At 41.7% G+C, this 27906-nt stretch overlaps 1 protein-coding gene across 5 annotated transcripts in view; it reads right to left on the minus strand.

Moving 5' to 3' along the window:
* Nucleotides 1-27906, minus strand: part of zswim8 (zinc finger, SWIM-type containing 8) — a 183656-nt gene that overhangs the window by 151970 nt on the left and 3780 nt on the right. For all 5 annotated transcript variants that reach the window (XM_059946761.1, XM_059946760.1, XM_059946759.1 and 2 more), the window contains exon 3: nucleotides 201-354. In XM_059946761.1, the coding sequence (XP_059802744.1) occupies nucleotides 201-354 (154 nt within the window). The remainder of the gene's footprint in view (nucleotides 1-200; nucleotides 355-27906) is intronic.

Here is a 27906-nt window from a genome sequence, read left to right on the forward strand (position 1 = left end):
AAAGAAAAATAAATAAATAACACCGAGAACATGAGTAATAGAGTTCTGCTGTTTATTTATTTATTTATTATGTGCGGGGTATGTCTCAGTTCCTGTGTCTTCAGAACGGGGGTCTGAAGATCGCTGAGCCCAAACAAGCTCAGGGTCCAAAGATAACGTGTTTACCATTCACCAGATGGTGTGTGTTTGCCGTTTATTACCTGATGTCTTCCTCGTTCTCAGGGAAGCTCCAGAAGGCAATGCGAAGCTGCAGTTGTTCAGGGACCGGTGGATAAACCTTCTCAACCACTTCAAAGGGAATGTGGAGGGCAACTTGCTTGGCTGACAGTTCAACCAAAGGGGTAACTTGGCCATCTAAGAAAATAAAGAGATTGGAACTAGGATTATAAAGACATCTTAAGCACTATGAACATTATCAGCCAACAATGTTGAACTTGAAAGCAGAGTACAAGGTTAAAGACTGGACTCTTAGCAGTGTGGAGGAACAGAGGGTTCCTGGTGTTCACATTCACAGATCCCTGAAACCTGCTGCACAAATTGATAGAGTGATCAAGAAGCTGTATGGTGACTGGCTGGCGTTAGTCAGGGCAATGGGTTCAGGAGCCATGAGAATGTTGCAGCACTACAGAACTCTGGTTAGACCACACTTGGGAGTATTGTGTTCAGTTCTGGTTGTCTCATTAGCGGATGGCTGTGGAAGATTTAGAAAGAGAGAGCAGAGGAGATTTACCAGGATGCTGCCTGGATTAGAGCTCATGTCCTACGTGGAAAGGTTGAGTAAGCTAGGGATTTCCACTTTGGCGTGAAAGAGGGCGAGAGGTGACTTGTTAGAGGTGTACAACGTGAATGGACAGCCAGAGACTTTTCCCCCCGGGCAGAAATGGCTAATACGAGAGGTTATAATTTTAAAGTGATTGGAGGAAAATATAGAGGGGTTATCAGAGACAGTTTTCTTCAAATAACAGAAAGTGGTGGGTGTATGGAATACACTGTTAGGGCTGTTGAAAGAAGCAGTTAGGGATGTCTAGGATCGGAGGACATAGCTTCAGAATACAAGGACGTCCCTTTATAAGAGAGATGAGAAATTTCTTCAGCCAGAGGGTGGTGAAACTGTGGAATTCATTGCCACAAGTGGCTGTGGAGGCCAAGTCATTGGTATATTTAAAGTGGAGGTGGATAAGTTCTTGATTAGTAAGGAAAAAGGTTACAGGGAGAAAGCAGGAGATTGGGGTTGAGACTCAATTGGCCAAATGGCCCAAGTCTGCTCCTATGTTTTCAGCTCATTTAAGAAACTTAGTTAGACACATGGATGAAGGAAAAATAGACAGCTATTAGTAGGGAAAAGTTAGATTGATCTTGGAGTAGATTAGAAGCCCAGTGCATCATTGTGGGCTGAAAAGCCTGTACTGTTTTATGTTCTAAACTTCAAATGAGCCTTGTGTTTGGACAGGAAATGAACAACTTGCCAGTGAAGTTTTGAAGTAATGCTTTATGTCCAGAAGCACTGGGTTCAATCCTGGCCTCCCAAGTTGTCCAAGTCGAGGACCGTATGATTGTGGATTCTCTCCTGCATCCTAACAACAGCTCAGTCGCTTAAATGGCTTCTGCAAACTCTCTGCTAGTTCAAGTTCATGGCAAGAAAGAATCAGGTTTGAGGGGCATGTGAGAGAGGAAATAAGCGAAGGAGTGAAAGAGGAGAGAAATGGGATTAACTATTCGGCCTCTCTGGAAACCTGGTACAATCGAGGTGAATCAAACAGTAAACACCAGAGACTCTACTGAGCAATGCACACAGAATGCTGGAGAAATTCAGATACCCTTCATCCAACTGGAAAGAAAGAGGGCAGAAGCCAGAATAAGGTGGGGACGGGGTGGGGGGGGTGGGGGGGGGGTAAAAGGGAGAAGAGTACAAGCTGGTAGGTTCATGAAGAGAAAGATGTGCTGTTTTCAGCAATGCACCGCCCCTCTACCCATTACAACTGACGGCTGTTCTGCCATTCGACTGGTACTATCTCTAATGGCTTTGTCTTTAGTGAACAGGATGTTTGCAACATACTATTCTTAGTATGGAAACTGCTCTGCATGTGACTGCAAGAAACTACAGATCTGTGGACACATCTCAGCCTAACACAAACCGATAATGCCCCCCCATGGACTCTGTCAAAACTTCCCACAGCCTCAGGAAAGAAGCCAATATAATCCAGGACCTCACCAACCCTAGAAATTCTCTCCTGCACATCCATCCATCAAGCAAAAGATACAAAAACATGTTCTCTCAATAACCAATACTAAACTGGTCCCCTTTATAACATTTGCCGCCCCTACACTAAGAATCAGAGATCTTGGGGTCTGCGTCCATGAGACACTCAAAGCTGCTGCTCAGGTTGACAGTGTGGTTAAGAAGGCGTATGGTCTGTTGGCATTCATCAACCATGGGATTGAGTTCAAGAGCCGTGAGGTAATGTTTCAGCTATATAAGACCTCAGTTAGACTCCACTTGGAATACTGTGTTCAATTCTGGTCACCTCACTACAAGAAGGATGTGGATACTATAGAGAGAGTATAGAAAGAGGAGATTTACAAGGATGTTGCCTGGATTGGAGAGCATGCCTTATGAGAATAGGTTGAGTGAACTTCACTTTTTCTCCTTGGAGCAACGGAGGATGAGAGGTGACCTGATAGAAGCATACAAGACGATGAGGGGCACTGATCGTGCGGATAGACAGAGGCTTGTTCCCAGGGCTGAAATAGCTAATGTGAAAGGGCATAGTTTTAAGATGCTTGGAAGTAGGTACAGGGGGATGTCAGGGGTAAACTTTTCCACACAAAGAATGGTGGGTGCGTAGAATGCTCTGCCAGTGACAGTGGCAGAGGTGAATATAATAGGGTCTTTCAAGAGGCTCTTGGGTATACAAAGCTTAGAAAAATAGAGGGCTATGCAGTAAGGTAATTCTAGGCAGTTTCTAGAGTAGGTTACATGGTCAGCACAACATTGTGGGCCGAAGGGTCTGTAATGTGCCATGTTCTATGTTCTAATCCAAGCAGATTCCTGGGAACAGCTGTTTTCCCTATATGCAGAATATCCCAGGAATTTGGAACGAAAAACACTTGCATCGCTCTGGGAGGGATTAACAGGATAAGGAGCAAGAGGTGATCACTAACCGGAGGAATCAGGATTGAGGTGACACCATTACAGGAGAAGGCAAGACCATTTAGCAGTGAGATGAGGAAAAATTACCAAGTAATTTTCTTAAAATTTTCTATTAGAGTTATGAAAAGAACATTTCAGCTGATGAGTTTATAAAGTACATTACTTGCTTCATGGTTTAACACAGATACAAGGTACCGCCTGTACCAACCACTCCGCACAGCCGTTTCCGCCTGTACCGACCACTCCGCACAGCCGTTTCCGCCTGTACCGACCACTCCGCACAGCCGTTTCCGCCTGTACCGACCACTCCGCACAGCCGTTTCCGCCTGTACCGACCACTCCGCACAGCCGTTTCCGCCTGTACCGACCACTCCGCACAGCCGTTTCCGCCTGTACCGACCACTCCGCACAGCCGACGTTTCTGCTTGTGCCCATGCCGACCGCTCCATAGAGCTGACAGCTCAATTTGTACCTACCACTCCATAGAGCCGACAGTTCTGCCTGTGCCGACCACTCCACCTGTGCCAACAGTACTGTGTGTCAACAGTACCACCCTTACCGAACACCTACATGTTACATTTTCAATTCTTTGCTCTAATTTCTTCCTGCTTACATGGTTTAATCCAAAATAGTGATCAACAGTTCATTGTAAAAAAAAACACTGATTTAATCAGGAGCACAATGTAATATTATATACAATGACTATATTAATCAGTGTTTGATGGCTCACGATAAATATGTGGATATACTTGCTGAAACTTACCAGAACATCATAAAGTCAACTAGCAAACATAAAGTAGAATATAAATAAGAATATAATGCCTTTTACATGACAAAAATATCTCCTGGCATTCAAACCAAGCCAGCATGGTTTTAAATATTAAAGATTAGCCTTATTTGTTACATGCACATTAAAACACACTGTGAAATGCGTCTTCCATCCAGGGTTGTGCTGGGGCAGCCCGCAAGTGTCGCCACACTTCCACCAGCACCAACTCATGTGTCTTTGGAACATAGCAGAAAAATGGTCATCCTGTGTGACAAAATTTACTAAAGGTCTTTTCACGATTCAAAGCTGTTTAATGTCATTTCCAGTACCCAAGTGTAAAGGAGAATGAAGTAATTGTCACTCCAGATCCAATGCGGCACAAAAGAACACAAGATAAAGATAATAAACAATAAATACAAGTACATACACATTAGATTAGTTGTAAGTGATGTGAGGCACAGGGGTGTGTGAACACAAGGTGAGTCCTACAGGAAATGCAGGTACAGAGGAGATGTCTTTTTCTTTTTACAATATTTTTATTCAGAAGAAAAGAAAAGATTCACAGAGTGCAACACATAGATACATCTCAACATAACTTGTGTATATTCATATTTGTAATAAAATTTATCAAAATGTTATAGCATAACACATAAAGGTATACCACTCTGTAATCAAAAATTTAAAGATAGGTCATACATCATAAAAGAAATTTTTTTAATATATAAAAAAGTCAACCCCCTACCAACCACCAAAGAAAAAAGCTGACGGATGATTAAAAAAATATATTCACTTAAGAGGAGAAGATAAAAATATACATAAAAGTCTGTGCACTGTTAAACTTTATAAATTGGAAAAGTAATTTAGGAAAGGTCCCCAAATATCATAAAAAGATTATTTCGTATTTAAGACTGAGCAGCGGATCGTCTCTAAATTTAAATATGACATAATATCACGTAGCCATTGAAGATGTGTAGGAGGGGTAGACTCCTTCCATTTAAGCAAGATTGCTCTTCTTGCTAAAAGACAGGTAAAAACTAAAAACCTGTAGGTTAGGAGTATTTAAAGTTATATCTTCATTTGCAATAATACCAAACAAGGCAGTAAGAGGATTTGGGTCAAATTGGACCCTAAAAAGTTGAGAGAAGGTATGAAATACTTCCCGCCAAAACTTTTCAATTGTAGGGCAAAACCAGAACATATGAATTAAAGAGGCATCAGCAGAGTTGCATTTATTACAAAGTGGAGAAATATTCGGGTAAAAACTGGAGAGCTTCTGTTTAGAAATGTAAGCTCTATGAACCACTTTAAATTGTAGAAGAGATTGACAAGCACAGAAAGATGATTTATTAACCCGTTTAAGAATTTTATTCCATCTATCATCAGAAATCTGACAATTTAGGTCATCCTCCCAAGCTTTTTTTATTTTATCTAAAAAGTCTTGTCTAGAATCAATCAACAAGTTATAGATACCAGTAATAGAACCATTAACAAAAGGTTTTAAATTTAAAAGATCGTCCAGTAAATTTTTATCAGGACCTATAGGAAAAGTAGCTCATTGGAAACGTAGAAAATCTCTAATTTGAAGGTATCTGTAAAAATGTGATTTTGGGAGTGCAAATTTATTTGACAATTGGTCAAATGAAGCAAGAGATCCTGAGATAAACAGGTCCCAAAAACACTTAATACCTAATTCATCCCAATCCTTAAAGACTTTACCAGTCATGGAAGGGATAAAAAAATAATTAAGGAGAATGGGAGATGATAATGAAAAATTCGCTAAACCAAAAAATTTTCTAAATTGAGACCAGATCCTTAGTTTGCTTAACAATTACGTTATCTGTTGTTTTATTTGCTGAAAAAGAGTATGATCCAAGAAGAGAGACAACAGAGGAATTTTTTTATTTTTTTTTTACAGAATTAACTTCTAAGGAGACCCATGATGGGCAATCTTTACCATAAATATAATAGGACCAGAAAGTAATATTCCTTATATTGGCAGCCCAATAGTAAAACCTAAAATTGGGTAGGGCTAGTCCACCCATCTCTTTATTTCTTTGTAAGTAAACTTTACTTAAACGAGCTTGTTTATTATTCCAAATATAAGAGGTTAAAATTGAATCTAAAGAATCAAAGTACATCTTAGGAATAAAAATAGGTAAGACCTGAAAAAGATATAAAAATTTAGGAAGAATCTTCATTTTAATTGAATTAATTCGGCCAATTAGGGATAAAGAAAGAGGGGACCATTTAGAAAGCGTCTTTTTCACATAATTCAATAAGGGGTTTAAGTTTTCTTTGAATAAATTCTTGAAGTTTTTAGTAATTGTTACACCTAAATATGTAAATTGACTTGTAACAACTTTGAACGGAAATTTGGCATTTGATGACATTAGGTCATTTAAAGGAAATAGCTCACTTTTCTGTAGGTTCAGCTTATATCCTGAAAAAGAACTAAACTGGAAGATTAAAGAAAGAACCAAAGGTAAAGAAGTTTCAGTGTTAGAGATAAAAAGTAAAATATCATCAGCGTATCATGAAATTTTGAGACATACCTTCCCTTAGTATACCAGAAATGTCCTTAGCTTCTCGAAGTGCTATTGCTAAGGGTTCTATAGCTAAAGCAAAAAGTAAAGGACTAAGAGGACATCCTTGTCTAGTTCCCCGCTGTAATTTAAAGGGCTTAGAAATTTGGGAGTTAGTAATAACCTGAGTGGTAGGAGACAAGTAGATTAATTTAACCCAACGAATAAAATTAGGCCCAAAATTAAACTTTTCTAAGGTCTTAATAAAATAATTCCACTCAATCCTATCAAAGGCTTTTTCTGCATCTAAGGATAATATACACTCTGATATTTTTTGGATGGTGAATATATCACATTCAATAACCAACGTATATTAAAATGTGAGTAACGATTTTTAATAAATCCTGTCTGGTCTTGTGATATAATAGATGGTAGAATATTTCCAAGTCTTCGAGCTAAGATTTTGGCTAAAATTTTTGCATCAACATTTAATAAAGAAATCGGTCTGTATGAAGAACATTCAGATGGATTTTTTTTTAAGAATAAGAAAAATAAAAGCTTCATAAAAAGATTGAGGGAGTTTACCTGATTTAAAGGACTCTGATAAAACAGAGGATAAATAAGGTGTAAGTAACATAGTGAAAGTTTTATAAAACTCCCCAGGAAAGCCATCAAGTCCTGGGGTCTTACCAGAATGTAAAGCATGTATAGCCTCAGCACTTCTTCATTGGAAATAGGCTGATCTAACTGTGTTAGACTATCAGCAGACAATGTAGGAATGTTGATATTACTGAAAAAAGCATTCATATAGGTATCATCTGAAGAAGAGTCAGACTGATACAACTTAAGGTAAAAGTCTTTAAATACATTGTTAATTTCAGAATGGTCTGATGTCTTAGTTCCATTATCTTTAAAAATTTCTGTGATTTGACGATTAACTGTAAAAGATTTTAAGCGATTGGCTAATAAACTACCAGCTCTATCCCCGTGAATGTAAAATTGAGTTTTATCTCTCAACAGCTGTCGTTCAATTGGGTAAGTCAGCAGAAGATTATACTTGGATTGGATTTCAATCCGCTTATTATATATACATGGATCTGCAGATAGGGCATACTTTCGATCAAGATCTTTTAATATCGCTGCTAGGTCAGACCTTTCTTTGTCAGCTTTTTTTCTTTATATAGGTAGAGTAAGAGATAATTTCTCCACAAATATATGCTTTAAAAGTATCCCAGACTATACTACCAGAAGTATCTCCTTTAAAATTTTCTTTAAAGAAAAAAGTATTTGTTTCTTTACTTTTTTTTGCACCCACGAGTCTATGTTGTTTTACTTATTGATTTTCCTTATCTGTCTTTCCTTTTTTACCAAGACTAATACTTATATTTTCCCATGGTTTTTTTTAAATTGTAATTAGCAAACTTATTTACTTTGATTTTTTTGTGTATATATATATATTTACAATCGTTTATTCAGTGCAGCTATACATATATATTTTCCGGAGCCACCAGAGTTTTGGGGTGGGAACGTTAGAATTAGTCTTCAGCCTTCCTTGGCTGATTTCTCTCGTTGGAGGGGAGGGAGGGGGGAAAATGGGTTCTTCTATAAAGCTGATTGGATGTTTTCACTGTTTTACTTATTCATTATCTACATGTCTGTGGTTACCTTTTATACATTAGTAAAGGATACTTGATGGATTCTTTTATTAATATACTCAGTTTTAATGTGAAAGGTCTAAATAACCCTGTTAAACAAAATAAGATTTTCTCTTGTATCCGGAAACTTAAAACTCATATAATCTTTCCCCAAGAAACCTATATTCATAAAGATGATATTTCACGTTCTTTCAAAGGATAGAAGGGTATACACTTTCACTCACCCTCTCAATCTAGATCGAGAGGCGTCTCTATCCTGTTTGATCAGAATTGATCCTTTATTCAACATAATGTAACTTCTGATACAAATGGGCACTTTGTTATTATTTCGGGTAGTCTTGGGAATAAACCAATCGTATTTGCGAATGTATACGCTCCAAATACAGATGACTCCTTGTTCTTTGAACATCTTTTCTCTTTTCTGCTTGATTTGAATCGGTATTCCTTAGTGATGGGTGGAGATTTTAATTTTTGGCTTGACCCTATATTAGACCGCTCTTCAAGTAAAACCTTTGTCACTAATAAATCAGTCTTACTTTTTAAATACTGTTTATCTCAATGTGGTATTCTTGACATGTGGCGTTTTTTTTACACCCCCAAGGAATATTGATATTTCTCTCAGGTTCATCATATGTACTCTTGGATTGATTTTTTTTATATATAGATAGAAACTTGCTTCCAATGGTACGATCCTGTGATTATAAGGAGATTGCTTTGTCTGATCTTGCTTTAAGATTACCTGTTTACTCTGTACAAAACAGAAGTTGGCAGTTTAACTTATCATTGTTATCTGATAATTTTCTGAAGTTTTTGGAAAACCATATTACAGAGGAGATGTCAGGGGTAAGTATGTGCAATGGGCTGCTGGTGACAGTCGTGAAGGCGGATACAATAGGGTCTTTGAAGGTACATGGAGCTCTGAAGAAGAGGGCTATGGGTAACCCTAGGTAATTTCTAAGGTAAGAACATGTTCAGCACAGCTTTGTGGGCCAAAGGGCCTGTATTGTGCTGCAGGTCTCACATAAAATAAGGACTCGTATTGTTTTTGGAAATTGTGACAGGAAAGTGGCCATACTGCATAGAAAACAGTTGTAATAAATGGATGAAGGTAACTGGAGCATAGCCCCAAGGATCAGTTCTTGGCCCTAGGGAAGGGAGATGAGTGTGGGTGCCCACATTTCTCAATGATACTAAACTAATGAAGATGTCTGGACATTGCAATGGACTTTAGAAAGGCATCTTTCCTGTAATGAAGGAACCAGAACTGCACACAATACAGGGTCAGGAAATGATCATTTGATCTAGTGATAGTGACTCAGTTCTTCGAAAGTGAGGCATAAGATACAAATCTTGTAGTTATTTATAGCCACTTTATTAGGTGTTCATAACAATTAAAAACACCAGTAACAAAGTCACTCTACAGTGAGGGAGAAAGCAGAGAAAAGAACTGTACTGTTAACTGTTTACATGTGCTGCACACCACATGCATTTTGAATTATAGTTTATTAATGTATTGATGGCAATATTTTGGTTTTATGTGCTGTGAGAGATAGTTTTGTGGGTGTTCCATGGTCCGAAGGAAATGTCGTTTCGTTTGGTCGTAGAGTGAGGTGACAATAAACTTGAATTTGAAAATGAACAAGGTTGCCGTGATGGTCTAACACTAAAATCTTGCAGAGAAGACAGGCTGTGGTGTTACAGAAACTGCAGAGAAACTTCTAACAAAATGCAGCATCACATGTACTACAATTACTGGCAACTCACTGAACAATTACTCACAGTTGATTACATAAAATTATGAGCAAGCAGAGGAAAATTAAACTACAAGAAAAACAGCAACTTTGTACCTTAGGATTTCTCCCACATTCCAAAGAAGTATGGGGTGAGGAGATAAATTGACCACATGGGGGAACCTGGATGGGCTCGTTGGGACAGAATGGCCTGTTACCGTGTTGACTCTCTAATTCAGGGGTTCCCAACCTTTTTTTAATGCCCGTCAGCCTTACCATAAATCAAGGGATCGGTGGACCCCAAGTTGAGAGCCCCTGCTCTAAAGAAACAAACCATATTGCTGTATAACATGCAAGTGCTTCGCCCACCCTTGGAGCACTGTGTACAGTTCTGGTCACCACATTACAAGGAGGACGTGGAAACTTCACAGGGGGCATAAAAAAGTTTGCTAACTCGATTAAAGGGCATCAGCTTGGAAAGGTTCGATGAACTTGAATTGTCTTCTCTGGAAAATGAAGAACTTAATAGATATTTCAAATTAAACATCTATTCCGACAAACTTCTACAGGTGGAGCATGTTGTGACTGGCTGCATCACAGCCTGGTACAGAACACCAATGCCTTTGAATGGAAAATCCTACAAAAAGCAGTGAATTCGACTCAGTACGTCACACGCAAAGCCCTCCCCACCACTGAGCACATGTACACCAAACGCTGTCATAGAAAGCAGCTTCCATCAGTAGAAATCCCCACTACCCAGATCCCAGAGCCTTGAGAGAAATTGCTGAAGAGATAACAGATGCATTGGTCATGATCTTTCAAGAATCACCTGATTTTGACATGGTTCTGGAGGACTGGAAGATTGCAAATGTCACTACATTCTTTAAGAAGGGAGGAAGGCAAAAGAAAGGAAATTATAGGCCAGTTAGCCTAAACTCAGTGGTTGGGAAAGTGTTGGAGTCTATTATTAATTATGAGTTTTGAGATACTTGGAGACTAAAGACAAAGTAAGTCAAAGTCAGCTTGGTTTCTGTTAAGGGAAAGCTGGCCTGACATGTTTATTAGTGTTCTTCGAGGAAGTAACAAACAGGGTGGACAAAGGAGAGGCAGTGGATGTCATTTACTTGGATTTTCAGAAGGTGTTTGATAAGGTGCCACACATGAGGTTGCTTAACAAGATAAAATCCTATGGTGTTACAGGAAGGTACTGGTATGGATAGTGGAACTGCTCACAGGCAGGAAGCAGTGAGTGGGAATAAAAGAGGCCATTTCTGATTGGCTGCTCAGTGGTGTTCCTCAGGATTACTGATGTTTTTCACATTGTTTGTCAATGATTTAGATAATGGAATTAATGGTTTTGTGGCAAAGTTTGCAGTTGATGCAAAGAGCGGTGGAGGGGTTGGCGGTGCTGAGGAAGAAATGCAATTGCAGCAGAACTTAAACATAGAAAATAGGTGCAGGAGTAGGCCATTCGGCCCTTCGAGCCTGCACCACCATTCAGTATGATCATGGCTGATCATCCAACTCAGAACCCTGTACCTGCTTTCTCTCCATACCCCGATCCCTTTAGCCACAAGGGCCATATCTAACTTCCTCTTAAATATAGCCAATGAACTGGCCTCAACTGTTTCCTGTGGCAGAGAATAACACAGATTCACCACTCTCTGTGTGAAGAAGTTTTTCTTCATCTCGGTCCTAAAAGGCTTCCCCTTTATCCTTAAACTGTGACCCCTCGTTCTGGACTTCCCCAACATCGGAAACAACCTTCCTGCATCTAGCCTGTCCAATCCCTTTAGAATTTTATACGTTTCTATAAGATCCCCCCTCAATCTTCTAAATTCCAGTGAGTATAAGCCTAGTCAATCCTGTCTTTCTTCATATGAAAGTCCTGCCATCCCAGGAATCAATCTGGTGAACCTTCTTTGTACTCCCTCTATGGCAAGAATGTCTTTCCTCAGATTAGGGGACCAAAACTGCACACAATACTCTAGATGTGGTCTCACCAAGGCCTTGTACAACTGCAGTAGAACCTCCCTGTTCCTGTACTCAAATCCTTTTGCTATGAATACCAACATACCATTTGCCTTTTTCACCGCCTGCTGTACCTGCATCCCCACCTTCAATGACTGGTGTACAATGACACCCAGGTCTCTTGCACCTCCCCTTTTCCTAATCGGCCACCATTCAGTTAATAATCTGTTTTCCTGTTCTTGCAACCAAAGTGGATAACCTCACATTTATCCACATTAAATTGCATCTGCCATGAATTTGCCCACTCACCTAACCTATCCAAATCACCCTGCATCCTCTTAGCATCCTCCTCACAGCTAACACCGCTGCCCAGCTTCGTGTCATCCGCAAACTTGGAGATGCTGCATTTAATTCCCTCGTCTAAATCATTAATATATATTGTAAACAACTGGGATCCCAGCACTGAGCCTTGCGGTACCCCACTAGTCACTGCCTGCCATTCTGAAAAAGTCCCATTTACTCCCACTCTTTGCTTCCTGTCTGCCAACCAATTCTCTATCCACATCAATACCATACCCTCAATACCGTGTGCTAAATTGGAACAAATTGGAAGAATAGGCAAAAAAGTGGCAGATGGAATACAGTGTTCAGAAATGTATGATCATGCACTTTAGTAAAAGGAATAGTGTGGACTATCTAAATGGGGAGAAGGTTCAAATATCGGAGGTACAGAGGGACGTAGGAGTCCTCATGCAAGACTCCCAGAAGCTTAACCTACAGGATGAGTCTGCAGCAAAAGCGGCAAATGCAATGTTGGCATTCATTTCAAGGGGAATAGAGTATAAAAGCAAGGAGTTAATGCACTAGTCAGTCCACACTTGGGAGTATTGTCTACGGTGTTGGGCCCCATATCTCAGAAATGATGTGCTGACATTGGAGAGAGTCCAGAGGAGGTTCACAAGGATGATCCCAGGAATGAAGGGGTTAACATACGAGGAGCATTTGCCAGCCTTGGGCCTGTACTCACTGGAATTTAGAAGAATTTGGGGGGGGGGGGATCTCATTGAAACCTACTGAATGCTGAAAGGACAATTTAGGGTGGATGTGGAGAGGCAGTCTTTTAAAACAGAAGGAGGAATTTTTTTTTAGCCAGAGATTAGTGAATCTGTGGAATGCTCAGCAGGCCAAGGCCCCGGGTATATTCAAAGTGGAAGTTGATAGTTTCCTGATTAGTCAAGGCATCAAAGGATATGGTAAGACAGCAGGTGTATGGGATTGGGTGGGATCCGGGATCAACCATAACAGAATGGCAGACCAGACTCTCAGTGCTCAGAAGATGTGCAGACCAGCTAGCAGATGTTCTCACTAACACCTTCAACATCTCCCTGAGCAGCGCCACCGTTCCAACATGCTTCGAGGCTGCCACCATCGTCCCCGTGCTGAAGAAGTCTTCAGTGTCCTGCCTAAGTGACTACCGTCCCGTTGCACTCACATCCATCATCATGAAGTGTTTCAAGAGGCTCATCATGAGACATATCAAGACCCTGCTGCCCCCCTTACTGGACCCCCTGCAGTTTGCGTACCATCCCAACCACTCAACAGATGACGCCATTGCCACCACCCTCCACCTGGCCCTAACCCACCTGGACAAAAAAAAAAGACACATACGTTCAGATGCTGTTCATAAGACTTCAGTTCAGCATTCAACACAATCATCCCTCAGAAACTGATTGGAAAGCTGAGCCTATTGGGCCTGAACACCTCCCTCTGCAACTGGATCATAGACTTCCTGACTGGGAGTCCTCAGTCAGTCCGGTTTGGGAGCAGCATCTCCAACATCATCACTGAGCACAGGGGCTCCCCAGGGCTGTGTGCTTCGTCCACTGCTGTTCACTCTGCTGACCCACAATTGTGCTGCAACACACAGCTCGAACCATATCATCAAGTTCGCCAATGACACCACTGTGGTGGGTCTCATCAGCAAGAACGACGAGTCAGCTTACAGAGAGGAGGTGCAGCGGCTAACGGACTGGTGCAGAGCCAACAACCTGTCTCTTAATGTGAAGAGAACAAAAGAGATGGTTGTTGACTTCAGAAGGGCACGGAGCGACCACTCCCCGCTGTACATCTACGGCTCGTCGGTAGAGATCGTTAAGAGCACCAAATTTCTTGGTGTTCACCTGACGGAGAATCTCACCTGGTCCCTCAACAGCAGCTCCATAGCAAAGAAAGCCCAGCAACGTCTCTACTTTCTGCGAAGCTGAGGAAAATCCATCTCCTACCCCCCATCCTCATCACATTCTACAGAAGTTGTATTGAGAGCATCCTGAGCAGCTGCATCACTGCCTGGTTCGGAAATTGCACCGTCTCGGATGACAAGACCCTGCAGCGGATAGTGAGGTCAGCTGAAAAGATCATCGGGGTCTCTCTTCCCGCCATCACGGACATTTACACTACACGCTACATCCGCAAAGAAAACAGCATTATGAAGGACCCCATGCACCCCTCATACAATCTCTTCTCCCTCCTGCCATCTGGGAAAAGGCTCCGAAGCATTCAGGCTCTCATGACCAGACTATGTAACAGTTTCTTCCCCCAAGCTATCAGACTCCTCAATACCGGAAGCCTGGACTGACACCTTGCCCTACTGTCCTGTTTATTATTTATTGTAAATGCCTGCACTGTTTTTGTGCACTTATGCAGTCCTGTGTAGGTCTGTAGTCTAGTGTAGCTTTTTCTGTGTTGTTTGTTTTTTGTTTTTGTTTGTTGTTTTTTTTTTTAAAAAACTCAGTTCAGTCTGGTTTTTGTACTGTGTCATGTAACACCATGGTCCTGAAAAAAGTTGTCTCATTTTTACTATGCACTATAACAGCAGTTATGGTCGAAATGAGAATAAAAGTGACTTGACTTGACTCAATGGGCCGAAAGGCCTGATTCTGCTCCTATGCCTTATGGGATTTTAAGGTGAAAGTGTGGCTACCAACAATGGAACAAAACATCTGTGTCTCTGTGAGACACGACAATTGGAGGAAAAGGTATGCCTTGCTGATTTTGGGAGGCCCTGTAGCTGGGCCCAAGGCTTCTGAATATTCTGAACACAAGGACTTGCATTATATAATCAAGAGTACAAGCAATTATAGGGTATTGCCATAATGTGTAAATGGCTCTTAGTACAAATCACAATAAAAGTCTGTTGGGGCTATACTGGCTCAAATTTATGGAACAATAAATAACGGCATTTACCTAAACTTTGTGTCAAGGAGTCTCTGGTAATGGAAAACAGATGGGAAATAATGTTCCAGGACACAGAACTTTGCACAACTGAAGTTTCAAAACCTCAGTGTGATAAAAGAGACGAAAAATCACAGATAAGACCCGAACGCAATGTGGCCAAGGCAGCATTCTAATCTGCCAAAAGCAACAGCATTCAGGTCAATAAAACATTACATATTAGATTAGTGAGGGGTTTTTTGTATTACAAAAACAGGCTTTATTTAGAATTAAAAATTCATACAAAGGGAAGTGTGGAAAAAAAACAATCATAGTCAATACATTCAGAAGGGCAATTTTTTTTTTTTTAGCAAGCAGAAGATACCAGCAAAGAATTGGATTTTGGAGATGCTGCATTTAGGGAGGAGGAACTGTTAAGACTGAAGTCTCAGAGTAGGTTAAAAGAGCAGCACAACATCATGGGCTGAAGGGCCTGCACTGTGCTGTTCTATGGTCTTCAGTATGTCCTATGTTCCAAAAACAGAAAAGTCCAGGAGACACTGAGTCAAGAGGGTGCCAGAGATGAGAAATTGGGGATGCAGTTCTGTCACTGTCGTGAGAACTGTTCCAAATTACAGAGGTCTTTGAAAATTAAAATAAATACTGCTTATACAGATGCAAAGATCAGAATTCTTTCTATGGGGGCGGGGGGGGGGGGTCCCTCTCCTTCCAGGTGAGGCGACTCTTCACCTGTGAGTTGGCTGGTGTGGTATACTACGTCTGGTGCTCCTTGTGTGGCCTTTTATATATTGGTAAGACCCGATGCAGACTAGGAGACCATTTCACTGAACACTTACGCTCTGTCCACCAGAGAAAGCAGGATCTCCCAGTGGCCACACATTTTAATTCCACGTCCCATTCCCATTCTGATATGTCTATCCATGGTCTCCTCTACTGTCAAAATGAATTCACACTCAGGTTGGAGGAACAACACCTTGTATACCGGCTGGGTAGCCTCCAACCTGGTGGCACGAACATTGACTTCTCTTCACGTTAATGCCCCTCCTCCCCTTCTAACCCCATCCCTGATATATTTAGTTTTTTTCCCCTCTTTTTTTTTCCTCTCTCTGCCTGTTCTCCATCTGGTGCTCCCCTCCCCTTTTCTTTCTCCCTAGGCCTCCCGTCCCATGATCCTTTCCATTCTCCAGCTCTGTATCCCTTTTGCCAATCACCTTTTTGGCTCTCAGCTTCACCCCACCCCCTCCAGTCTTCTCCTATCATTTCGCATTTTCCCCTCCCCCTCCTACTTTTAAACCTCTTACTCTTTCTTTTCAGTTAGTCCTGACGAAGGGTCTCGGCCCGAAATGTTGACAGCGCTTCTCCCTATAGATGCTGCCTGGCCTGCTGCGTTCCATCAGCATTCTGTGTGTGTTGCTTGAATTTCCAGCATCTGCAGATTTCCTCGTGTTTGCCTTGTAGGTTATTGATTTGTCAGGGCGTTAAAGGTTACGGGGAAAAGGCAAGAGAATGGGGTGAGAGGGATAGTAAATCAGGCATGATAGAATGGTGCAGCAGACTCCATGGGTTGAATGGCCTAATTCTGCCCATATTTCTTATGGTCCCAGGTACAGTGGAAGTGATGGAACAGGAGAGGTTGGCGAGAGAAGTGTATTTAAGCCCCTCAACCCTGCTCCTAACCTGATACTGCAGAAAGTGACACCATCTGGCCCATTGTGGTGGTACTAGCAGGTAGAAACAACTGTCCAATTATCTACAAGCCCCCCCCCCCCCTCCACCTGTCATGTCCCACAACCACTCCCAGTATCCACATGCATCTAGCTCTGGCCCCTCCACCTGTTTGTGTATTTAATATTTCATTAAAAATTTGAGAAATATTGTAAGTATATTGTTTGATTAAGCATTCTTTGTCATTAACATAATTTCTTACGGGTTTTATGTACAAAGTATGCCCACGTCCTACGTCATTACACCGCTACATCATAGGTGTGTGCCTCGCTAAAAGTAAAATCAAAACTAAAAGTCATTATTCCCAGCTCTTGTTTTTGCTTTCAATTAGTTTTATGTTTAGAAGTTTCAAAATATACTCCTCTCCCAAACATTAACCTCTTTGTCCTCAATCCCTCTAGGAAGGCTGGCACCTCCTCAAGCCTCACGCTTCAACAGAATTTTGATCAGCAATCATAATAAGGCTATCAGGAATTGGAGCCGTATTTGATCATTTGGCCCACTGAGTCTGCTCTGCTATTCCATCGCGGCTGACATTATTTTCTTCTCACTTCACTCGCCCTGTAACCCTTTTTAAATCAATGAAGAACTCAATCCCTGCCTTAAACGTATACCTAAAGACTTTGTCTCCACCGTTATCCGTGACAATGAATTTCACAGACTCACTACTCCATGGCTAAAGAAACTCCATCTCATCTCACTTCTAAATGGATGTCCCTTTATTCTGAATGGTTTCCTCTGGTCCCTGACTCTCCCATTATTAGGAACAACATCTCCATGTCTATATACTACAGGTCCGTCTGTACGCAATAGGTTTTAATGAGATCACCCCCCCCCCCCCAACCCCAACATCCTTCTGAAATCTATTGTGTACAACTCCAGAGACAAACATGTCTCAGGCATTAAACACATTCCTCACATGTCATCTTGAGGTAACTTGGTTCGAATAGCTTTGGGTTATTTTTGAGGCTACACAAATGAATATCTACTTTTCCCCACCGCCCTGATGTTAGAGTGCTCTTAAGATCTATAAACACGAGAAAGTCTGCAGATGCTGGAAATTCAGAGCAACACACACAAAACACTGCGGGTCAGGCAGCATCTAAGGAAATGAATAAACAGACGACATTTCAGACCAAAACCCTTCTTCAGAACTGGAAGGTGAGGGAAGAGGAAAGAGGCTCACTGGCAGGTGATAGGTGGAGCCAGGTGGGAAAGGTCAATGGCTGGAGAAGAAAGAGGAGAGGAGAGTGGACCATAGGAGAAAGGGAAGGGGGGACTGATAGGCAAGTGAAAAGGGGTAAATTGCCAAAAAGGGGAATAGAGGAAGCGGGGAAGAGGAGGGAATTGTTTTTTAAACCAGAAAGAGAAATCGATATTCATGCCATCAGGTTGGAGACTACCTAGATGGAATACAAGGTATTGCTCCCCCACCCTCAGGGTGGCTTCATCTTGCACAAGAGGCAGCCATGGACAAATGTCAGAATGGAAATGGGAATCAGAATTAATGTTCAGCCACCAGGAAGTTCCACTTTTGGCAGATGCAGTGGAGGTGCTCAGAGAAGTGGTTCCCCAATTTAGGGCAGGTCTCACAAAAGTGGAAGAATTAAAATTTATGTTATTAATTGTACTCAAGTGTAAAGATCAAACCAGAAGTCACCCCTGGATTTACCAGAGGTAGATGACAGAAAACACCTTCCTGATAAGAAACACAAGCACAAGGAGCCATTGCTATGCCATTCAAATAGATGGTTCTTAACTTCAGCTCCACCTTGCTGCCTCTCCCCCATAACCCACAACTCTCTTACGTCTGGAAAATCTATCGCAGCTTTGAACATACTCAATGGCTTAGATGTTACAGCTCTGTGCTGGAGAAACTCCAGAGATTCATCAGTCTAGGGAATTCCTTCTTCCTCATCTGAGAATAGTGAACAGATCTGGAGCCCTTATCTAAGAAAGGATGTGCTGACATTAGGGAGGATCCAGAGGAGATCCACAAGAATGATCCTGGGATGAAAGAGTTAACGTACGATGAGCATCTGATGGCTCTATGCCTGAAGTAACCGGAGTTTAGAAGAATGAGGGGGTGACCTCATTGAATATTGAAAGGTCTGGTTGGAGTGGATGTGGCAATGATGGTTCCTACAGTGGGAGAGTCAAGGACCAGAATAGAAAGATGTCCCATTAGAACAGTGATGAAGAGCAATTTCTTTAGTCAGATGGTGGCGATCTCTGGAATTCATTGCCACAGACGGCTGTGGAGGCCAGGTCATTGGGGATATTTAAAGCAGAGGTTGATAAGTTCCTGATTATTCAGGGTGTCAAAGGTTATGGGGAGAAGAGAGCTATAGTGATCAAATGGAGGATCTGACTTGATAGTGGCCTGATTCTCCTCCCATGTCTTATGAAGACTATCAGAGAATTTGATGACCCCTTAATTCTGAAACCCAGCCCCACAGGTCTAGATTCTCCCACTAAGGAAACATCCTTTCATCAGCCACCTCACAATTTCCCCAATCAGCTCACCAGGCACACTTTGAGCAGCACATACAGAGACAATCTGCTCAACATATCATAGGACTACATCTCCTCACTAAATTCAGCCTAGTGACTTCGCCGTGCAAGCATTTCCCACCTTTAAAAGGAGCAAGCATATCCCTCGTTCTATGTCAGGATGGTATAGTCACTAGGGGAGAAGTTCCAAAGCCAGAGAGGTGTGATACTTAACCAAGGTCTCACCTGCTCCTTCAGGTGCATGAGACAAAAAAAATAACATGGCTCTAGGCAGGGAGCAGCACCGAGCAGTTATCCTGGGATGGTGCAATGTTTAACCCGCACAACTGCACAAGAACACCAAATCTGGTCATTATCACTTCAGAATCAGGTTTAACATTACGACATATTTTGAGAAATTTCATATCCTGATGAAGGGTCTCGGCCCGAAACGTCAACTGCTTATTCATTTTCATTGATGCTGCCTGTCCTGCTGAGTTCCTCCAACATTGTGTGTGTGTTACTCTGGATTTCCAGCATCTGTAGAATCTCTTGTGTTTATGTTGTGAAATTTGTTGTTTTGTGGCAGCAGTACTGTGCAATACATAAAAAGCTACAGATAATAAATGTTTAAAAAAATTAAATTGTGCAAAAAGAGAGAAAAAAATATATAGTGAGGTAGTGTTCATAGGTTCATTGTACATTCAGAAATCTGATGGCAGAGGGGAAGAAGCTGTTCCTGAAACATTGAGTATGTGCTTTCAGGCTCCTGTACCTCCTCTCTGATGGTGGTGATGAGGAGAGGGCACTTTGCTTCTGGTGACAGTTTGCTGTAAACATATTAACTACTACAGTTCCCAAAAGCTTTTTTTGCAAACTGAACAACTTTCTGACAATCTGATAGTAACACTAATACTAACTTCTTTAATTTACATTCCAGGTTTATTTAGTTACTTGAATTTAAAATCTCCACCCACCATGGATGGATCCAAATACTTGCTCACACCAGGCCAAAATTATGCCTGGAACCCAGTTACTTGTAAACTCAGTCAGTTCCATCGTGGGCACTCGCTTCCCCAGCACAGAGGACATCTTCGTAAAGCGATGCCTCAAAGAGGTGACATCCATCATGAATGACCCCATCACCCAGGACATGCTCTCTTCTCTTTACTAGCACTTTCGGAGATACAGGAGCCTGAAGACCCACACTCAGCCTGTTAGGAACAGCTTCTTCCCCTGTGCCATCAGTTTCTGAATGGACATTGAACCACAAGCACACTATTTTTGCACAACGTGGTAATTTATATTTACACCATTATATACATTCACATCTGATTGTAATTTATAGGGGTTTTTGGTATTACACTGTACCGCTACTGCAAAATTACAAATTTCACAAACAATGTCCGTGCTTTTAAACCTGATTCTGAAGACTAGTAATGGACTAAGTCATGGGCACTAACCTCCCCAGCATCCAGGCCACCTTCAAAAGGCGATACCTCAGAAAGGCAGAATCCATCGAGGATCCCAACACCTAGGACATGCCCCCTTCTCATTGCTACCATCAGGGAGGAGGTACAGGAGCCTGAAGGCACACACTCAACAATTCAGGAACAGCTTCTTCCCCTCTGCCATTGGAGTGGACAATGAACATTACCTCACTGCTTCGCCCTTTTTGCACTACAGTACTTTTACATTTCTTACAATAACTTAGCAATTTTATGTATTGCTCAAGGAAATAAGTTTGACGACACAAGCCAGTGACATTAAACCCGATTCTGATTCCTGACCAATATCATTATCACACCCTCAAGCTCGGGTCTGGATCCTCAGAGACAAGAACCCTGTCAAACACTGCCACAACCAGCTTAGCTGCGAGAATAAAATAAAAGATTCACGGCCCGATGCATTTTAGAGTATGTGCAATGTTAAAATCATTAAATAATTATTTTATCCTTTAAAAACAATACGCTTCCCCTGTAATGAATTGCTCATGCATCTATGCAGCCTTGGCAGATCTCTGTGAAGAGCTACTTACTGTAATGTAACACTACATTAAGCAAAGTAAGCCCGGCAATCTCATCATGGTGCTCAAAGCATCTGTATCCGATCTGCTACAACAATGTGCATTGCTAGCATTTGTAAACACTGCATTGTGTCATTCACACTGAGGCTCAGCAACAATATGAATTTACACACACCTTCAGCACACAGATTCAGAATCGGTGACCACAAAACGTACAGCCAAGTGCATTAACAGCCAACTCGACGTGCTGGGGACAGCCCGCAAGTGTTGCCACACATTTCAGTGCCAGCAGAGCAAGCTCAAAATGTTCAGAACAACATAAGCAACAAAAGCACAACAACAACAACAACACAGAAGAAGCCCTTTTCCTCCCCCCTCCCTCCCTCCCTCTCTCTCTCTCTCTCACACTCACACCTCTGGAGCCCTTAGCTCACGGCTCTCAGACACTGGTCCACTGACTTCCAGACTCACCAACTTCAATATTTAAATTTCAGACCTCAAGTTCAAGTTTATTGTCATCCGACATTACATATATACAACCAAATGAAATAATGCTCCTCTGGACCACAGTACACAGAACATTGTACATTACGTACAGCATAAAAAATATTAGCAAAAAATAAGTCAGTAAAATATAATTTAAAGTGCCGGTAGTGCACAACATAGGTTCACAGCAAACAGTTCGCTGTTCTAGTGATGAGAACTTAGTGGTGAGAGGGTATTCATTAATCTCACAACATGAGAGGAAAAGCTGGTACCCAGACTGGCAGTCCTGGTCTTGATGCGCCTGTACCTCCTTCTTGACGTAGTGGGTCAAAGAGAATGTGGAACATGTGGTTGGGATCCTCAATGCTCAAGTTCCAAACTTGTTGACTTCATTCTTTGACCTTCTGTATGACCCCAGAACTTGACAACCTGGAAGGACTTGAAGACGGGGGTGAGGGGGTGGAAGAGAAGGGACACCACCCTTCATCCACAAGGCCCACCAAACCAATGGGAACGCCCGGACTCCTGCCCCGAATCTTCATTTACTGCCCAACATCCAACTCCTCTTATCCCTGTCTCCAAACCCAAATCTGACCTCCAACTGCCCCCAATACCATTCCTAAGAATCAAATAAAAACTAACTGTGAACCATGGCCATGATGGACATTACAGTACGGCACCATAGTCTTAATGAGGTTGTCCATGGGGAGGTTAGCAGACAAAAATTTATTCAGATCCCCTGAATCAAAATGTTTTTACAGGAGGATATCAAAGAGCAGATTCAGATTAAAAATCAGACATGTTTATTATCACTGACATGTTTTGGAATTTGTTTTTAATACATTATAACTTTTTTAAATCTCCAAATTGCAAAGTGCAAAAAGAGAGCAAAAATAGTGAGGTAGTGTTTAATGTCCATTCAGATATCTGACGGAGGGATAGAAACTGTTCCAGAAAAGTTGAGTGCATGTCTTCAGACTCCTGTATCTCCACTCTGATGGCAGAGATGAGAGGGGAGCATGTCCTGGGTGATGGGGCAGATGAGAGGTTTGGGGGGGGAGGGGGGGGGGAGAGATCTTGCAGAACTTAGGGACTAACCTCCAGGACAAGAGAATGAGGGGCTAAAAATCAGGAGCAGGGTTCAGAGAGTTACAAGACTTGAGCTGTTTATGGAGATAGGAAATGTTGTGAACATGTTAATGTTTCAACTACAATGTTTTACAAACATATACACATATTCTTATTATAATTTGCAGTATTTTTGCATATTGAAATATAACCCTACCTCAAAACAATAAATTTCATGACACATGCCATTGATAATAAACCTGACTCTGAAATCATTTATTTGGGTTGAAGACAATATGTAATACATAGGTGACTTAATTTCTTGTTCATTGTAAAACTAAAAAACAGTTGAGACACATCCAGTGGAAGTTGACCATGGAAACCCAGTTCTCCACAGAACAGCAGATGTCACGCAGTTGAGGGATGAACATTCGACATACAAAGGGACTGAACTCCACGAGACCACATGTCCAACTACTCTTGAGCAGGTGAGGCACAATGAGTTGCTCTCCTCTCACTGAGATACGAGAATTAAAAGCATTGTGATGTTTATTTTTCCTGTACTTTGGCATTAAATCAAATTTTATTAACACTACCTCTAAGAGGACCACATCCTTGTCATGCTTTGGAGACTAACATACCTCAATGACCCAGAGAGCTACGCTGGCAGGAGTCAGGACTTTATGCTTTGGCTCTTGGTGGGGTCACCCATGCCTAACAGGTCAAAGGGTAGAGGCCTGACTAAGTGTGGTCCACCGGTCCTCCTGGTTCGGGGGTTTAACTCAGGGCTAACAAGTGACTGCTCAAACAAGTCTTATGGAAGCTGGGTGCAACAGTATTCCCAACTTCCTCCCGGGACTTGCACGGTTGACAGCAGTGAAAACCAAGAGGAAGCTAATGGCACAATGAAGAAAGCCCTAAAGTCTGCCAAGACCAAGATCAAAATTTGTTTACAGCCAAAGACAGAGATGGAGGACCTTCACTGCTGCCCCAAGAACCAGCAGGCGTAACAGGCAGTAACTAAGTTAGTGATATTAGTTAGTACTTTAGTTTTTTTTTAAAAAAAGAAAATACCAGAAATACTCAACAATTCAGGCAGCATCTGTGGACAAAGAGAGAAAAATCAAGGATGAACTTGATTCATCATATACACACGGTATTTGGTACTGGAGTGGAACTCGGCGTGACCCATCCACTTCGAGGTTCAACACGTTGTGCACTCACAGATGCTCTCTGCACACCACTGCTGTAATGTATGGCTAGATGAATTACTGTCACCTTCCTGTCAGCTTGAACCAGTCTGGACCATTCTCCTCCAACCTCTCTCATTAACAAGTCATTTTCGCCCACAGAACCACTGCTCACTGGATGTTATTTGTTTTCACACCATGCTCTATAAACTGTCAAATTGTGAAAATCCCAGGAGATCGGCAGATTCTGAGATACTCAAACCACCCTGTCTGGCACCAACGATCATTCCATGGTCAAAGTCATTTAGATCACATTTCTTCCCCATTGTGATGTTTGGTCTGAACAACAACTGAACCTCTTGACCATGTCTGCATGTTTCTATGCATTGAGCTGTTGTCACATGATTGGCTGATTAGATATTTACATGAACGAGCAAATGTACAGGTGTACATAATAGTGGCCATTGAGTGAACCTTTGCATGTATTAGGAATTTGCTGTGGTATGTTGGTCAGGGTGTGACATGCAACAGAAAGCAACATTCAACAGTTATAAAGGACAAAGATTTACATAGAATATAAAGTTAGAAGTTAAACTACAGATATGTGACAACGTGCATGAATACCAGCATGTATTTACAATGTAAACAGCATTAAAAAAATGTTTATAGTGCAGTGCAGTGGCGAGGGTAATGGATATAGTGGGATGGCAGTAAAGGGGGGGGTGGGGGGGGGGGGAGAGTGAGAGGCTTTAACCAGAATGATTGATTAGATTAAGTGCCTGGGGGAAGAAACTGGGAGAATAATGTTTCAAGTCAGTGATCTATCATTAGCATCACGAAGATGAGAGGTCACCAGCTTAAAACATTAATTCTTTCACTCTCTGTGGACGCTGCCTAACTTGCTAAGTGTTCCCAGAATTTTGTTTTTAATTTCTAATTTTAAGAATGTACAGTTTTTTTTCCACTTTTGCTAACTTTAGTACATTCTAAAACCATAAAACCCCAAGGCATTGGAGCAGAATTGTGCCATTCAGCCCATCGAGTCTGCTCTGCCAGCCCATCATGGCCAATTTGTTCTCTCTCCCAACCCCATTCTCCTGCTTTCTCCCCATAACCTTAAACACCCTTAATAATCAAAAAACAATCAACCTCCTCCTTAAATATATCAAGTGACTTGTTCTCAACAGCTGTAAATGGCAATGAACTCCACAGGTTTGCCACCCTCTGGCTAAAGAAATTCATCCTAATCTCTGTTCTAAATGTTCACCCCTCTATTCTGAGGCTATGCCTTTAGTTCTGGACTCCCCCACTATGGGAAACATCCTCTCCACATCCACTCTGTCTTAATATTCAATAGGTTTAAATGAGATCACCCTCATTCTTCAAATTTTCAGCAAATACAGGCCCAATGCCATCAAACACTAATGTTAACCCTTTCATTCACAGAATCATTTCGTAAACCTCCTCAGGACCCTCCCCAACATCCTTCCTTAGATAAGGGGCCTAACACCACTCACAATAACAAGTAGTGGAACCAGTCCTTACCTTGCAAGGCTTTTTCAAAACTCTTCTCAGACAGATTCCACTACAAGAATTTAGGTTAAATCAATACAACCCTAAGTTCTATGACCACAACTAACTCTGTGTGCCCTTTTTAATTGACCCTTCAAAAATAAACAAGAACAACTGCTTTGAATTCATTTCCATAAGACATAGGAGCAAAATTAGTCCATCTGGTCCATCGAATGCTCCACTATTCCATCATGGCTGATTTATTATCCTTCTCAATCCCATTCTTCCGCTTTCCCCCTGTAACCTTTCACACCCTAAATGATCAAGAACCTATCAACCACTGCTTTAAATATACACAACAACCTTCCCCGCATGCAGCTGTGGCAAATAACTCCACAGATTTACCAGATTGAAACTAAACTTGTGTAGAAGGAATAAGTGTATACCTCAGAACAAAATCCTTCACAGTTAGTGTTCAAAATTCATATTTAATTGTCTCACTGCATTGGGACAGCTCTAAAATAGCGCACACTTTTTAATACTGTGTCTCTGATGCTTTGTGCCTGTAATGTTGCTGCAAGTTAGTTTTTTTTTATTGCAACTGTGCAAATTTGGACTTGTTCAAGTGACAACAAACTCAATTCCTCTTTCTTTACTACGGAGATGGCCGTGTTGGATTTTGATCGTGACAAAGTTCTTCTCTCATTTCCCCAATGATCAGAAAACCAGGTCATGGAGCACGAATGTACACGTTTACTGGAAAATAATTTTCCAAAGGTCCTGTTGCTCTACATGTAGCCAAGGTATGAGCATGATGTTATTACAATTTGGGGCATCAGAGTTCAATTCCAATGTCATTTGGAAGAAGGTTGTATGTTCCTCCTCAAGAACTCGTGGGTTTCCTCTGAGTGCTCCAGTTTCCCCCACATTCCAAAAGATGCAGTTGTTTGTAGATTAACTGGTCATTGTAAGTTGTCAGTTCATTAGGTTACGGCTAAATAGGCGGGTTGCTGGATGGTTCAGCCAGAAAAGCCTGTTCTGTGTTGTATCTCTAAGTCTAGTTACCCTTTGCACACACGACTGATAAACTTAATACCCATTTTGCATACATACATCATGCAAATAGAAGTAGATTTCAAAGATGTTAGAGGCCTACTAGTTGATAAGAGGCACAAATTGAGTGACTCGCCTGAGACTGCTTCACAAGGCAGAAATGACTAATACAAGGAGGCATAACTTTAAAGGTAACCACAAGAGATGCTGGAAATCCAGGGCAACACACACAAAATGATGGAGGAACTCAGCAGGTCAAGCAATATCTATGGAGAGGAATCAACAGTTGATGTTTCGGGCTGAACCCCTTCTTCAGGACTAGAAAGGAAGGAGGCCCCATATTCCATCTGGGTAGCCTCCAACATGATGGCATGAACATCGATTTCTCCATCCGGTAACTTTTGCCCCTCCCCCTTCCATTCCCTACTCTGGCCTCTCCCTGCTTCTTCTCACCTGCCTGACACCTCCCACCGGTACCCCTCCTCCCCTTTCTCCAATGGTCCACTCTCCTCTCCCGTCAGGTTCCTTCTTTTCAGCTGTTTACCTTTTCGACCTATCACCTCCCAGTTTCTTATTTCATCCCCCTCCCCCACCCACTTGACTTCACCTATCCCCTGCCAGCTTGTCCCCCATCCCCTTCCCTACCTTCTTATTCTGGCATCTACCCACCCCCTTTCCAGTCTGAGGTGGGGTTTCAGCCCGAAACATCAACTGTTTATTCCTCTCCATAGACGTCACCTGACCTGTTGAGTTCCTCCAGCATTTTGTACGAGTTGCTCATAACTTTAAGATGATTGGAGGAAAGTATAGAGGGGTATGTTAGAGGTAAAGTTTTTAGATAGAGAGGCGAGTGTGGAACTAGAGGTGGTAGCAGAGGCAGATACATTAAAGATATTTTTAAAAACTCTTAGGTAGGCACATGGATGATAGAGAAAAAAAGGAGTACTATGTAGGAGGGAAAGGTTAGACTGATCTTGAGTAGGTTAAACAATTGGAACATTGTTGTGGGCCCAAGGGCCTATTCTGTGCTGTAATGTTGTGTTCTATGTAATCTAAGCATTATACCACACAAACATGCAAATAAAAAAACTAAACTCCAAGCAATATACTGCAAGTAATTCTAAAAACAAACTGCCTGCAGTAGCTGTTCAGATAGTACCCACGTACATTCAGTACTTTTACAATCTCTTCCAGCCCTCAAATACTGCACAAATTGTTGTAAAAATCTTCCACAATTTCAGCTGCAAGATGCAAGCTGGGCCTTTCCTTTCAATATCTCCTCTCCACCACCACCACCTTAACTCCAAATGAGCACACAATTTTA

The sequence above is a fragment of the Hypanus sabinus genome, chromosome 21, assembly GCF_030144855.1.
Source record: "Hypanus sabinus isolate sHypSab1 chromosome 21, sHypSab1.hap1, whole genome shotgun sequence".
NCBI lineage: Eukaryota > Metazoa > Chordata > Chondrichthyes > Myliobatiformes > Dasyatidae > Hypanus > Hypanus sabinus.